Source organism: Erpetoichthys calabaricus, chromosome 1 (genome assembly GCF_900747795.2).
Source record: "Erpetoichthys calabaricus chromosome 1, fErpCal1.3, whole genome shotgun sequence".
Classification (NCBI taxonomy): Eukaryota; Metazoa; Chordata; class Cladistia; order Polypteriformes; family Polypteridae; genus Erpetoichthys; species Erpetoichthys calabaricus.
The window spans coordinates 17,962,399-17,979,146 of record NC_041394.2 but is presented as its reverse complement, the minus strand read 5'-3'; the positions used below and the strand labels follow the sequence as shown (position 1 = coordinate 17,979,146).

At 40.9% G+C, this 16,748-nt stretch overlaps 1 protein-coding gene across 1 annotated transcript in view; it reads right to left on the bottom strand.

Moving 5' to 3' along the window:
* Window positions 1-16,408, bottom strand: part of relb (v-rel avian reticuloendotheliosis viral oncogene homolog B) — a 101,271-nt gene extending 84,863 nt beyond the window's left edge. The window contains exon 1 of the mRNA XM_028795898.2: window positions 15,887-16,408. Within this exon, the coding sequence (XP_028651731.1) occupies window positions 15,887-15,935 (49 nt within the window). The 5' untranslated portion in view covers window positions 15,936-16,408. The remainder of the gene's footprint in view (window positions 1-15,886) is intronic.
* Between the last annotated feature and the right edge of the window lie 340 nt (window positions 16,409-16,748).

Here is a 16,748-nt window from a genome sequence, read left to right as displayed (position 1 = left end):
GGGAATGGCGGCGTGTGTGCGACTAGCAGGTGCCTAAAGATTTATTATCGGGTGATTTTTAGCGCAGCGAATGACTCATCCCGTTATTCAGATTTCACAAACAAGCCCTTGACTCTTGGAAGCACAACGTCTTCCCTCGCTCATCCGGACTAGTACATTTTAACTGGGGATAAATCTGTTTACAGTACTATACCAGGATAGCAGATAAAAGGTTTGTGTTTGCCCTGTTAAGATGTGTGTTTTAGACTCTTACCAAGAATTGACAGACCTGCACGCTATCGTAGCTAAGCTTTGAAATTTATTTAAGGTTATTTATGCAATTCCCAGTATTTAACTTTTAAAACCCAGCAGCCTGCACTTCGGAAAAGGTCATCCACCTGCAGCTAAGCATCTTCAGGTCTGGCCAGTACTTGGAATGGGAGACCGACCAGGAAAAGTTTGGGGAGATGCTGAAGAGGCCAACAGGGGGCGCTGCCCCAGTGCAGTAAAAATGGCACCACCCTGAGTTCCTGATTGTCCATGGTCATTAAAGATCCCAAGGTACCCTTCATAAACAGTTGGGTGTATCCCAATTGCCCACCATGGCCTAGTCATTCTCAGGGCCATCTTAACAGCATTATAAGCCCCTGGGGCATAGTAGTGCGCTGGCGCCCCCATTGGCATCAGAAACATTGTGGGCCCCTATGCTCCTGGGGTCCCCTGTCTCTAACTGGCTAACTATTTCTCACCTCTTTACCACCTACTAGCTAACGGGTGGCGAGTGTACTGCCACAAAATGGCTGCCAGGTGGATGCTACACACTAGCGGTGGCTGAAGTGGCTCTCCACTAACTGAAGCGCTTTGAGAAGTAAAAAAAAAAGTGCTATATAAATGGAAAAAAATATTATTGCATTGCTCATATTAGATTGAGAAAAGTTTCCAACTCTTTCAATAAAAAGGATTCTATTTTTTAGACTGCCAATGTAGCAATTTTCACATCGGGAACGCCATTCTTATATCAGATGATGCCATCTGTAATGCCCCCCTTTAAATGACGTCCTAAAAATTGGAGATCGGTCTCATCAGTGCCATATACAAGGTTAAAGAAGTCCACTTCAGAATAATAAATACATTTTACCCAACTAATCAATTAACCCAGAAGTATAATAATAATAATCTGAATAATCCTCATATACTTTAACAGAAGGAGAGTCTTTCTCACACATTGTCTTTATCTCTGCACCTATTACAAAATATTTTGTAATTGTATTTTGGATTTTCTAGAATGAAAAAATATATATTCCAGACTATTTAAATATATTTATTTTTCGGTTTGTAATTCTGAAGAGAAAGTGATAGAAAAAAAATTACATGTATTTTATCTTACATGACAATTACCATATGCATGTCTAATTTTCAGAATGTTCAAAAATTCTATTGTACTTTTCTGTATAAAGATTAAAATGTTAGAAGCAGCAATACAAAGGTAAACAACATAGTAAAACACAAAGGGAATTAAAATGAGAAACGTTGTATTGAGTGATTGTGTCCTTACATTCCACGAATCCCTCCTTTACTTTATGGTTTGGCTCCCGTCATTCTGTATCAAAATTATTCTTCCTTTATTTGTTTTAAACGTTACGCGCAGTGGCGTAGCTAGGGGCGGGCGGCACATTTTTGGGGGGCCAAAGGCTCAGTACAATTCGTGTGTAAGCAACAGAGTTCAGAAAAATATCACTCATGAATGAAAAAAGTCAAATTCTCTGATTTGCATCCACAAATGCTTCAAAAATATTTTTCATTCTGTCCTTCTGTGACGGCATCAGACACAGCAGTTGACATTTATGAGGCAATAACAAAAATAAACAGAAACATTACACCGATATTTTCTAGAAAGATAACTAATTTACAATTTATAATTTTGTTTCGTTATCAATCCGAATGCGTTCTTGCTCTGCGCAGAAAACATCCCCACCTATCACTTGTACACCACACTGGTTCTGGTTTTTGCAGCGTAAATTATATTAAACTAATACTCAGAACATCTATGCTATATTCTTGTCTAGCTGATGCTTATAAATAATTATATGTGAGAAAATATTGTTGTTTCTCTATACATGAATAAATCTATGCAAAATTGATCTTAATTTTTCTCTATACGTCATTTTAATTTTGTGTTTCAGACATGTTGGAAGGCGGCAAATTGAAACACCGCCCCATCCCGAACGGCAAAAACTCGAGCTTATGACACTGAACGGGTGACAAACCACAGAGGAGTGATAAATATTTGAACATCTATTGTTTAACAAGGGGATCTCCGATGTCTCGCACTGCCAAATCCTCCCGCCCGTGCACCTCCTTGACCGGTGGATGTCCTGCGGTGGTCCCAAACAAGGCGAACGCGCCCCGCGATGAACTGGCCCTGCCACTCTTAAAAATCCCTCTTCCTTAATGGTACTTACTATACGCTTCTTTACTGGGTTGTGTGGTTCCTCATAGAGCCATTGCGTGACAAAGCACCATTTCATTCTAAGAAGTTGCATATGAAGTTGGCACTTGGTGCTTTGAAAAGCTTCCTAACATGTAAGGGGAAAAAGAAAAAGAATCCTTCAATGTTTGGTAGGCAGGATACTAGCAGTTGTCTGCCAAGTTGTTTTGCCTGCCTAAGGAAAAGTCATCTGTGACGGAGGAGCACTGGAATCGTCGGGTAGAGGGGTCCTTTCATCGGATTGGCTGACCCAGCACTGACTCAGCTACAGAATGGCCAATAGGGGACGGCAGCTTGATGGGATATGGGCGGCACGGTGGGGCAGTGGGTAGCGCTGCTGCCTCGCAGTTGGGAGACCTGGGTTCGCTTCCCAGGTCCTCCCTGCGTGGAGTTTGCATGTTCTCCCCGTGTCTGCGTGGGTTTCCTCCCACAGTCCAAAGACATGCACGTTAGGTGGATTGGTGATTCTAAATTGGCCCGTTTGTGTGTGCTTGGTGTGTTTGAGTGTGTCCTGCGGTGGGTTGGCACCCTGCCCAGGATTGTTTCCTGCCTTGTGCCCTGTGTTGGCTGGGATTGGCTCCAGCAGACCCCCGTGACCCTGTGTTCGGATTCAGCGGGTTGGAAAATGGATGGATGGATTATGGGATATCATCTGCTCTTGCATTTTGCTCTGCACTTACAATATTACTATTGTACTGAATATTGCTTGTGTTCTCTTCTGTGTATTGTATTGTATTTATCTCCTTTTTTGACACCCACTGCACACCCAACCTACCTGGAAAGGGGTCTCTCTTCGAATTGCCTTTACCAAGGCTTCTTACATTCCCAAACAAGTTTTTTCTTTGTCTTCTTAGAGAGTCAAGGCTGGGGGGCTGTCAAAAGACAGGGCTTGTTAAGGCCCATTGCGGCACTCTTTGTGTGATTTGGGGGCTATACAAAAATAAATCGTATTGTATTGTATTATAACAGATTAATAGAATCTGAACTTGGCTTGTGTTATTGTATGCAGTGAGAGTCGTGTTTCACTGCAAAAAGTTCATTCAACGTAAATTTTCTTTTTCAAGCAACTTAAGGTTAGTCATTTAGTGTTGTAGCTTGAAATATTTGGTTCCAGATCTCAGTCAAAGTAGAAAAAATTGTTTGTACCAAAGTAAGTTATGGTGGAGGGAATAAACATAAAAATCCTATTTCAGTTAATCTAATATTTTAGGTTGTTCATGTGCTGTGTGCGAGGGGCCCTTTGTTGATTCTTCTGGTTGAACTTTCCAGCGTGATGGCTTTCTAACTGCCATAAAAGAAGAACACTTTCCCGAGTGGAGTGGACGTGGTGGCTATACCTGTCTGGTCATTTTCAGCAGCAGACTTTTATAATGGAGGATTTCTGGTAAGTAACCCTGTTTCTCAACTGTTAATTTTAAGTATAAGAACACGTAATAAAACATACTTTCAAGAAAGCTGTAGAAATGTTTAATAAATTTGTGTTGTATATTTAAGATTTACACTGCAAAATGCTTGTGTATTTGCACTAGATTTTTAAATAAATGTAAAAAGTACAGCATTGGAATTAGGGATGCACCGATACCGTATCGGCCTCGATACCACATTTTCTAAAGTACTCGTACTCGTTAAAAGTCTCCCGATACCGGGGACCGATACCACGGTCTGAGAAATGTCTATGTTTGAGCGGCGTGTAAGGGGTTAATCACAGGCGCCGAGTGCCCGCCCCCAGGCCCCGGCTGCAGCTCAGAGCGGGGAGAAGGCGAGGCGAGACATGTCAGCCGTGTGGAACTATTTCAAAGTGAATGAAGACGACAAAACAAAGGCGGACTGCAAATTGTGCTCAGCGAAATTGTCCAGAGGAGGCTCAAAAGGTAGCGCATTTAACACAAGTAATTTAATCAAGCACCTAAAATCCCAACACGACAACGAGTACAAAGAGTTTACCCACGCTTCTAAACCAACACAACCCACGCTGCAGCAAACTCTTGCAAGACGAGAGAAAATGTCCAGAGACAATCCACGTGCTGTGAAAATAACACAGGCAATTATCGAGTACATTGCATTGAGTGACCAGCCACTCTCGGAGGTAGAAAATGTGGGATTCCTGCGTCTCCTCCATGCTCTGGAGCCCAGATATGATGTCCCAAGCTGCCGCTACATGACTGACACGGAGCTGCCTAAACTACACGACTCCGTGAAAAAACATATCCACAGCCTACTGCAAGCCTCCTCTGCGTTTAGTTTCAGCACGGATATTTGGACAAGCAGTGTTAGCCCCGTGTCGCTAATTAGCCTAACCTCCCAGTGGATAGACGAGAGTTTCACGCTGCAACGAGCCATATTACATGCGAAACAATTCCGCGGCTCGCACACCAGTCTGGCTATAGCACATGTGTTTGAGGAAATGCTCCAGACATGAGGTATACCTAATCATGTTTTTATTAAGTACTCGGTATCGGCGAGTACTGAAATGCAAGTACTCGTACTCGTTTTCCAAAAAAGTGGTATCGGTGCATCCCTAATTGGAATGTATTATGTTCATGATATTTCTAATAGCATAAAAACAGGTTACGACCAATAAACCATTTTAAATTGTAACAACTTAAAAAATAGATTTACTTCAGTATAAAACAAGTGAATTGCACCCAATCACTCTAAATGATTTGCCTTAACTTAAAAATTGTGAGATCAATAAGCTAAAAAGAATTATATTGGTTCAGATTGAAAATATTAAGTGTGAATCATGACCTTAATTATTTTAAGTTGAATGGAGGTTATACTTTTATAAGTGATACCGGCATTTCACAAATCTGCATCTTTTTGTAGTTGTTTACAGTATGGAGCCTGTTACAAAGCTAAATAAATAAATGGCTCTTTCTGGTCTTTTGGGTACGAAAAATGGTCTCCCTATGGCATCGCTCTGATGAACACCCTTTATTGTTAAGAGTGTGCATGAGCACAATGCCGACCTTTCGTTGGATGTGTATAGATAGGAAAACAGATGGAGGGTTGGAATAAACGACTAGAATCTTCCGGTGGAAAACCAAAATCTGAGCGCGCACAGGTCATTTCACTAAACGTCTTCAATTTGGTTTTAGCTACCTTATCATAAGTGATTTGAATGCCGCCGGGACTGCTTAAAACTTTTCAGTTACTATATAAGCAAATTATATTTAAAACACAGAACTGATACATGGTAAGTCCGTTTTCAAAATCCGCTTCTTCCTTTGTAGCGAGGGAGCCGAGAACTCTTTAAGCAAGCCGTGCTCCAACATTGAACAGATTGGTCTTTGGTCAGGTAAGAAAGCCGACCACTCCTTTTAGTTAGGCGTTCTTGGCACGACGGGGGATATTCATCAGGGCGCAATCGGGACCAAAAAGCCCCTGCAACGAGCTGGATGTTGATCCGTGGCAATGGCACAAGCAGGTCCGTCTTGGCGGTTGTTTAGACCTTATTAGGTTTACATTACTATCTATATGAACAAAGACTTCAATAACTTGGATAATATTACTAATTTAAATAAACGACACAACTTTGTTCATTTTATCGCCCTAATTGTCCTTTCCAGTTTTTTTTTTAAAGTTCTTCCCGTGTCTGAAGGAGCTCCGTTTTTTTTTTTTTCTTCACATCCCAAAATACTGGCAGGTGGGATTAACTGGCGACGTGCTAAAATCAGACCTAGTATGAGGGTGTGGGCGAGAGGGAATTGGGCTGCAATGGTTTGGACCCTCCTCGTACACCTTTGGTTCCAGCCTTACAGTTGGGTGCCTCAGGGAAAGGCTCCGGCGACTTGCAACGCTGTATATCATTAAACGGATTTTGAAATGATACATATGGTGCCTTTCATAGCTATAAACCACTCCCGACGACTACTGAAACGGTCTCAGACAGCGGGGAGAGGAGATGGACCACCTCACTGGGAGGTTGGAAAGCACGCTACTAAGCAGTAACTACGGGTCTGGGTTGTGGAGCAAAGCGCCGGTACTCGTAATAGAAGGTAGATGATAGGATACAGTGTATAAGAGATGGTAAGATACCTATCTATCTTGACTTGTGTGTTTTCCCCATCTATTACAGCACCTTTTCCGATCGACATACCTGTACGCATGTATAAATGCATTTACTATTGAAAATACACACCAGACTGCAAATAAAGTACAATCAAATCTGAAAATAAAAGACGGGTTAGATCAAAACTAGCAAGTTCTACGTCAATTAAATATATATACAGTATATATATATATTATACCTTCAGTGATTCTCCCGCAAAAAAAAATATTAAGCAGTCTTGTCTAAAATGAAGCTGCTGATACTAGCGAAGCGCCACAAGATCACGAAGTGAGACGCCACCTCCTCCTCCTGGCTGCACTTTTCAGACTGTGCCGCTGTCCCGTTTCAGCTACGACTCATCACAACAGGAGCGCGCGGTTGTGCACGCCTTTCGATGACGTCATTGGTCGTGCGGCTCACCTGCTGTCTCGACATTGGCGGTGAGATGTGTCACGTGGGGCTAGATAAGCTATGCAGCAAGCTTTAAGCTCCAATATAAGACGCTGTAGTGTACGGGGATGACTTTAAACTTCCGAGTTGTTGTATTACTATATCACAGCGCTCCAGAATATTCGTCTTTTTTAAAGCAATGAACACATACGAAATGCGGTTTGGCACGTCGCGAATGAGGTGGACACTTGCAGGTAACTAGCAAAACGGAAACAGAAACAGACGTCTTGAACCTACGTGCTATTTATGAAACGCTGTTGTGGTTGCACCACTTTGCAATCATATGCAATATAGGCATAATATTATAAAGTATTCCCATAATATTATAAAGTATTATAAAGTTCCCAACTATTTGAAAGTAGATTTCCCCCCTCCTTGCTTTGTTGAGTAATTTGATAATTGACAAAGGAAAATTTTTAACATACTCTTTTTAACATTTTTTTAAAAGTTCAAATAACAATAATAATAGCACATAATAATGCAATTTTATTTGTTTTAAAACAACTAATGATGAGCAGATACCGGTACACCAGAAAGAAACACACTGAGTGGATGAGAACACATTCACATGTGTGATCTTTGTTGGTATTTTTCAGGTACGATTTTGGATATTCTTGGCGCGGTTGGTGACAGAGATAGTCTCATGTCGTCTTTGAGAACTAATCGACATCTTCGCGACTTCAGTTTTTTTACGCAAATTTACTCCCGGTTGTGAACCCCTGCTTTAAAATGAGTGCGTACCTTCTTCACAACTAAATTAAAATACGCTCGCCTGTTCATTTATCAACAACATCTTCTGATGCGCCGTTTCTCTCCACTCACGAGGCACTAGAATTGCCGTGCGCTTCATTTGGCAACGGAAAAATACACACCTTATTATATCAAAGCAGGATGACAAGGAAGATAATAATAATAATAATAATAATAATAATAATGAGAAAGAGACCCAGAAGATCGCACGCCTTGGCACGGCCCGAATTCTTCGACGAGTCCTCGGCTGAACAAACTGAATTCAAAGCCTTAGAGGTCCGGTTGATCTCTGGTAAACGTACCAGCGTACCGCAGAGCGCTGAGTGGAGAGAACAAATAATGATAATAATAATAATAATAATAATAATAATAATAATAATAATAATAAATCATATAAAAGATATAAGAAAATCACCAACAAAAGACAGACGTGAAAGGCACTATATAAGACGGATATGGAATGCACTATACAAAAGAAAATTCATCGTATTAATTGTATCCTCTATATCAATGCAAGTCATAATGAATATGCAACACCTTTTTATTTAAGACTTCAATTAAGTTTTATTATTATTAAATAATAATAATAATCCCATTGATTGCTCTTTCAGTGTAATCTTAACTGTCATCTTGTCATAGGGAAAAAAAAACGAATAAGATGCTTTTGTGATGTCAGATGGCCGACACATTTGTCATTGTGCCCCCCCCCCCCCCCCAAATTATCTTCTACCTCCATATGCACTCCACAGCATCCAGTAAAAAATTAATAAATAATACATTTACCTTAATCAAATGTGGTTTTGCATTATGGGAAACTTAATCAAGTCAACATAAGAATATCAGTTCAAGATACGTACAAACACTGGCACAGACGCGGGCAACAAAAAACGGCAGATGTATGGCTCATCTTGGGTCGGTGTGGCGGACTGGTAGTCCGTAGGTGCGAGGCGCCCACTCACCGGGAGAACGCAAACGATTTCCACCCTGCACATCCCAAGCAGTCCACATTGTCACCTGGAGCCGAGTCGCCTGTCGCCACTTGATCAGTGCCTACGTAAGGTATGGCAAACATCAAATAAAATCGAGCATTGGAATAAGACGTTAAAAGCAAGATTGATTTGTACATAATTCTGTCAAAGTAAGACGTGCACTGAGTCTGCCACTGTAACAACATACAATCTCATTAAGAACGGAACCAAAGTACTAACGATGTATTTTACAGTGTTTATATAAAAAATATCCATAGCGATCTTCCGATGAATATATGGAAAAGGCTTCTGTTTTGCGCGACCCTGCCCTGGATAAACGGGTTTAGAAAATTTTAATTATATATATATATATATATATATAAAGACATACACACATATACAGTATATGCACGCGTCTTGTTTCCATGAAGGTCAAAATGTATCAAAAAGATAAATGATATTTAGTTACTGAGACAGGACTGCTCTCACCACTAAATGCCACTAAATTAAACAATTTACTCTTTTTCCACATTATTTAAGGCGTTGTGTCCATTTCGTAATAAAAGGTACATTTTCCGAAACAGATAATGCGTCGACCACCACATCAAAATAATATGTAAGTGTCTGCCATTCCAAAGGCTTACAGGTTCGATTAGCTGGCAGCTCTCGGCGAGCCTGAGACGAGCACGCGAGTCTGAAACTGACGGACCCAATGGCGGGACGCTCATCAGAACTCCTCGGTCCGTCGGTCCATATACAGTTTTAGTGATAGATGACTAGATTGTAGTAGATAGGATACATCCAGTGCCGGATTAACCAATAGGCACATGTAGCATATGCTACGGGCCCCGCAATTTCGGGGGCCCCCAAATGGTGGACCCAATATTTAATGAAAAACTGTAGCATTGTAAAACTGGTCTTTAAAAATATTATCTTTACGTTTTTAAACTGTAAATTTCTTACACAACAAAACTTTAGAGGCCCAACACATAAAACTCACATAAATATTATAAGATTCTTATTATAATCGAGAGTAAAATAATTATTTAGTCCGGTTTGAACTGTTCAGAATCTAAACTTCAGATGATGCAGACCAAAAGGGCCCCCAAATTTGAAATGTGGTACGGGCCCCCAAAGCTCTTAATCCGGCCCTGGATACATCCAGTCGCTAATTTTCATATTCCAGCATAAGTAAGTGCAGCTCGGTAGCGAACACGAACATGTCTGCATAAGGCGCCAGTATGAGACTCGGGCGAAAAGCAGAAGATGACAGAAAAGGCTTCAGTTTTACAAATAGACAAATAGATATGAATGGTACTTGATAAATGCAAAACATACTATAATGGTAGGTAAAAAGAAAATGAATCACATAAAAGATATAAAAAATCACCAATATAAAATAAATGTAATAGGCTCTAGATGACAAGTGGATAGAACGTTTCTCGGTATTAGACAGAAAAAACCTGTTCTGACCGTCTCTCTATCTAAACTAGATGTGAAAGGTGCTATATTAGACATCAAACACACTGTTGGCAGAAAGAAAACGCATCATGTAACAGATAAAGGAAAATCACCAATATATGATTGATGGCACATGCATTAGATGACAGATAGATAGGAAATGTCTCAGTATTAAAGAGAGATATGAAAGGCACTCTATAATGGATTCCACCTCTGCTTTAAAACAGTCAATCGACAAAAGTTCGGACACCTGTGCAAACTGTTTGCTTCAACTTGCAAGGCTTCATTTACTTTAATTGCTGCACAACACGGTTGTAACCTAAAGAAGGCCCATTTGTAATATTCCGATACTGTATTTCCTTTTTTTTTCAGTTTTTGCTAACCTAAACTTTAAATATAAACCTCTGACAGTTTACTGCTTACCTTTTCATTCTTATAGGTCATTCATTGCATTTCAACCGATTATATTTGAAAAAATAATAATAAAAAAGAACTGGAAACAACTGAGGTGTTCCAAAACTTTTGTGGTAATGTATGTGAAAGTACTATATAATAGATGGATGGAAAGATATAAAAGGTATTATATAATAGGTAGATAGTAAACAAAGTATTATATAGTGCCTTCCCTATCAATGTAAACTAGATATGAAAGGTACTATATTAGATATTAAATATTGTATATGGAAGGTAGGAAGAAAATGCATCGTATAAAAGATATAAGAAAATCACCAACAAATGATAGAGGTGAAAGGCACTATATAAGACAGATATGCAGTGCCCTATACAAAAGACTTGTATCCTCTATATCAACGCAAGTGATAATGAATATACAACACATTTTTATGTAAGACTTTACTTAAGTTTTATTATTATTATTATTATTTATTAATAATAATAATTCCATTGATTGCACTTTAGTGTAATCTTAACTTGTCATGTTGCCACGGGGGAAAAAAAAAGAAAAAGATGTTTTTGTGACGCCAGGTGGCCGACAAATTTGTCTATGTAAAATATATATATATATCTTCTACCTAAATATGCAGTCCACATGCAGCCTCCAGAAAAAATAAATTTGCTAAAAATCTTTTAATCGACTTCCCGACAGCTAACTTCATGCGAGTACAGGGGTGGCCCATTCAGCCATTTTCTAAACCGGCTTATACAGAGCCCAGCCCAGCAAATTTTGAGCACAAGGCAGGGACATCACCTGGACATGTCATCTTAATGCAAGTATATGTTGTGAAAACGGGCATATCTTTTTTTGAATATGAAAATGTGTTATTTTTGATAACATTAAAATAAAATAGATAAATAATGACACCCCCCCCATTGACGGATTATTCCTCCGTTTAAAATCTGATGACTTTGTTTAAATTTCAGTTAATTGTATTACTGTAACATCGAAGAGATTTTTCGTAGCATAACTATAGAAAAAAGCCAAGCAAAATGACACCTTTTATTGGCTAACTAAAGAGATTACAATATGCAAGCTTTCGAGGCAACTCAGGCCCCTTCTTCAGGCAAGACATCTTTATACATCTTACATCTTGCCTGAAGAAGGGGCCTGAGTTGCCTCGAAAGCTTGCATATTGTAATCTTTTTAGTTAGCCAATAAAAGGTGTCATTTTGCTTGGCTTTTCTCTACATTCATAATGGCTAACACGGTACAACACCCTAGTACTACTCGTAGCATAACTAGAAACAGCTACACGATTACTTTAATTTAAATTACACATATCAAGTAAACCCGTTCATTTTGAGTGATATCCTGAAGGAGACGCTTTGGACCTTTGCCATGTTGGCGGTTCTTAATCACTCCATCCATTTTCCAAACTTGCTTAGCCAGGTCAGGATCACGGAACGGCTGAAGCCTATCCCAGTAATCATGAGGCACAAGCCGGGATCCTCATCTGGACAGGGAGACACTCCATCACAGGGTGAGCACTCAACTTGGGCCAATTCAAAACAGCCACGTCCGCTAACCTGGATGCCTTCGAATCGTACACGAAGAGAACATGCGCGCTCCACACGCGGATGAGAAACACTCGTCTCCGGCTGTTGCGTGGCACCGTGCCGCCCTGGGCTTAATCCGGCGTTACATAAAGGTCACCACGCGTAGTATAGACGTACGTATTTAAGGGGGCGGGGTCAGTGGGCCACTATGTTACTACCATACATCACGAATGAAAGATCGTCTTTTCCCTTAAAAATGTATTATTTAAGGCCACAGCTAATGTAAATAAAATGGTAATCAAGAAATATGATCATTAAATCCACCCTACGCCTAAGCAACGCTTACTTGCACACCGCATTTCCTTAAAACAAACATTTTGCACTCCGTCAGTGGAAGGCACTATATGATAGATAGATAGATAGATAGATAGATAGATAGATAGATAGATAGATAGATAGATAGATATGAAAGGCACTATATGATAGATAGATAGATAGATAGATAGATAGATAGATAGATAGATAGATAGATAGATAGATAGATAGATAGATAGATAGATAGAATATTTTATCCCCACGAGGGATTTTATATAAACAGAAGCTCTTAAATATACACACATACTATAGTATGTGCACCATGATGTTCCAACAATGATGGATGGATTAAAAGCCAGAAGTCTGTATGACCATCAGCATCAAGTGACTCCGTGAGAACCCTAACTACAAAGAGGACTATTTCATTTATGTTAGGTAGAATGCCCAGAGGGGACTGGGTGGTCTCGTGGCCTGGAACCCCTACAGATTTTATTTTTTTCTCCAGCCTTCTGGAGTTTTTTTTTTGTTTTTTCTATCCACCCTGGCCATCGGACCTTACTCCTTTTTATGTTAACTAAGGTTGTCTTATTTTAATTTCTTATTAGTCTTTTATTCTTCTTTTCTTCATTATGTAAAGCACTTTGAGCTACTTTTTGTATGAAAATGTGCTATATAAATAAATGTTGTTGTTGTTGTAGTCTGAACACACACCAGAATAACTAAAAAGAAAGGAAAACATCTGACGTGGCAGCCCCAGTCCCCGTAAGGCGCTATACAGGCGTGTTGCTGTTGGTATGAATGACCCCCAGTTGCGTTTCTTGTCCCACATCTGCCGAATAATTCGTTGTCTGAAAGTCCTCAGTGTTGGTGTGTCACAGAGAGGATGTGCAGCATTCTTCATAATCGCAAATATTTTGTTTTCACTCTCCCTCCTCCACTACGACCTCCAGGGGCTCCGGTGTGTTACCATAACCGAACCTGCCCTTTTGATTAACTTGTTAATTTGGTGGGACTCTCTTGAAGTGACGTCACAAGCCCAGCACATTACGGCGTAGAAAAATCACACTGGCCATCACAGAAGATGTGAAGGATGTCACTTCACTTTGTGAGTTTCCCCTTGGGATCAATAAAGTATCTATCTATCTATCTATCTATCTAAAAACAAGTCTGCTCTGCCCTTACTCTTTGAAATTCAGCTTGAGGGAGGTCACCTCATCTTGTATATTTTGTATTCGGTATTCTCCTCTTTTACACTTCAGATAGCCGCCGCGATCAGCAAACAGACTGTCAAGCAGCCTTTTAAACGACAGCAAAGGCGTGTCCGCGATTTGTGACTAAATGTGCCACCTGTGTAGACTGCGGTGCTGCGGTCTGATCAAACCTCAGTCACACGTCTCTCTCACACACACACACATGCACACACGCACATACTCCAGTGACAAAATATCTAACAAACACAAATGCCTACTGATGAAATAATTTAAAAAAAAAAAAAGTTTTTCAACGTTCCATCAATCGATCCATTTTTCGAAACCCGCTTATCCGGAGCAGGGAGGCAGGAAAGCCCTTCGGACGCATGGCAGGAACAGTCTATGGACAGGATGCCAGCCCAGCGTAAGGTGAACACACACACGGAGCTAATTTAGCATCGCCAACTCGCCTAACTGGCATGTCTTTTAAAACAGTTAACGGGACCGTTCATATAATTTCTAATACGTTTTGCATAGACTGTCATTTTAATATCGCCAACAGAACTTCTGTACCATTTTTCACAGTGACATGATGTAAATATGTAGCAGTACGGCTGTGACTCTAAAACATCGTACTGTATTATATTTTTATGGTTCGTCCGTCCCCCAGCCTAAATGTCAGACACTTCCCTTCCCCTTACTCTTATCCATCCATCCCGTTAATTCCCTTACAGAATCCTAGAGCTCCCGCTCTCTGTGATGCAAGACTTAGAAAAAAAAAAAGTGAAACCTATCTGGGATCTGGGAATTCTGGGAAATCGGAGCCATTCCCGGCAGAATCGGGCGCCGGGCGCAAGGAAACAAGCACCGCTGGGCAGGGCACACTGGCTCGTCCACCCACGCGACCCCCCTAAAGGGCAAAGCAGGAGCCGCCAGTCGATCGAAGTGCGTGTTCTTTAGATGGTGGGAGGTGATCCACGTGCTAAGCAAACTGATCAGCGCTTATTTGAAATAAACTCTTACAGTAATGAATGAAACACAGTATTCCTATATAGAGTTTAAATGTTCATTTAGTTCTGGCGGTTTTGTTGCATGGAAGGCAGCACGCAAGACAGAAATAAACCAAAGGCAAGCAAAAAATAAATAAATGGACAGACTGATATAAAAGTCCATTACAAATCCATCCATTATCCAACCCGCTATATCCTAACTACAGGGTCACGGGGGTCTGCTGGAGCCAATCCCAGCCAACACAGGGCGCAAGGCAGGAAATAAACCCTTGGCAGGGCTCCAGCCCACCGCAGTCCAGTACAAATACTGTATATAATTCATAGATCAATATGACTATTGTGAATGATCGACCCCAAAAATATAATCATATAAAATGGAGGCACAAGAGTTACGATGCACAGCCAGTACCACAAGGTTTAAAACGCGATCCCGTAAAGCACTTGGACATAAGTGAATATAAATACATTATATACATTATTTGTATTGAGGGGGTAAATCTGGCTGTTTGCAGGCAGTTTACGTTTTCTTTTAAGCGGTCACCAACAACGGGAAAAATCTCCAGACAGCCCCAAGCTGCAGAAGCAGGATCGAGTCCTGCACGGGATGCCGAATCAATGGAACGTACATATATAACAGAATTCAGAAACTTTAGACACACGTCCTTTGTAAGACAAAGTAAATTAAACCAGGCTCTCCCGATTTTCACCTCATTCAGTCACACATGAACTTCATATTCGTGAAGGCAGACTGCGGGGGTAGCGCTGAGATCATCAATGAAGCCAAAGCCCAGTGCGAAGGAGGCGAAAAAGCGCATTGCACATTCAGATTTCTACGAAAAGGCACCGATATCGTTACGGCTTCATTGACCCAGTATCATCTTTCATCAGACACCCCACAAAATGGTTTACACACTGAGAGGAAACCTATAGGTTGGGCATTCAAACAGGGTCGCCAAGCGACAGCTGCGCGACTTGTCGGTTTGTCATCTACACATCCGGATTTTCAGACAATGGAGCTGGAAGAGCACTGAGCACGGTTTTAAAATTCACGAGGCATACACGACTGGCACGCTACATTATTTCAGGCACGCTACATTATTTCAGTAGTAAAACAGCAACAATAACAACAACAACAGCAGCAGCTGCGACAGCGACAGTGCAGCGGCTCTCAACAGCCGAATGGCTTCCGAGTGAAACTGCGACACGTCTCTCCTTTTCTGGTCAGTGCGGTCATTTGCATCACAATAACATGGCTGCAATATTTCACCTACCTGGGAATGTCAAGTTCGAGTTGCCAGCTTGCCCATTCATGTTTTTCATGACAAACAGCTCAGATAAAAATCACTATGTACAAAAAATATCAGACAAAGACGTCTCTTCAGTCGTACTTGAGCCCGTTTGCGCGACGGCTGATAGGATGCCCTGCCGTAGCGCTCCGACTTCAAATTGTCCACACGGGCTGTCCAGTCTTTTCGAAGTGGTGATGCTTCTTGTAGTCTTTCAAAGCATTGTCCCTTCGAGTGAATTCTGTATTTATTAAAAAAAAAAAAAAACACGGCCTCTGGCAATACTCGGTTGTGTCTAATGGCTCCTCATATTTTCTTTTAAACTTTTTCCTGGAGCTCCAAATGGCCCCTGCGCGGGGCCGAGGGTTAGGAAGAAAGAGAGGGCGGTCGCGGTGTCACAAAGCCAGTCAAGATAATCGGCAATGTAAAGAGAGCCGGCCGTTCCTCGTCTTCTCGCGTTGAGCGCAAGTCGAAATGATGCGCCTTAAACGTGTGCTGCTCTTCTTTTCTAGTTCTTTTTTTTTTTTACTCCTCTCAGCGGCAACCAAGCTGGAATTTCCCTGACGTCACTTCTCGGGAAACCCCCTTGGGCTGAGAAACTTGTTATCTTAAAATCGTACGAAAGCTTTTCAATGCTTTTTTTTTTAATTTTTAAAAACGTGGGTGACATTTTAAACAAACTGCCAACCGCAGTGCTAAAAACAACGAAGTTTATAAAATCAGTTATCCTTGAATAAAGAAATCGAAAGTAAAATGGGGGCGGGGCTACAGAGTAAAATGCGGTCTAAATTGTATTGTTGGTACTGGCGTTACGTAACGCATCGGCCATCGTCATTCCACCCTTTTC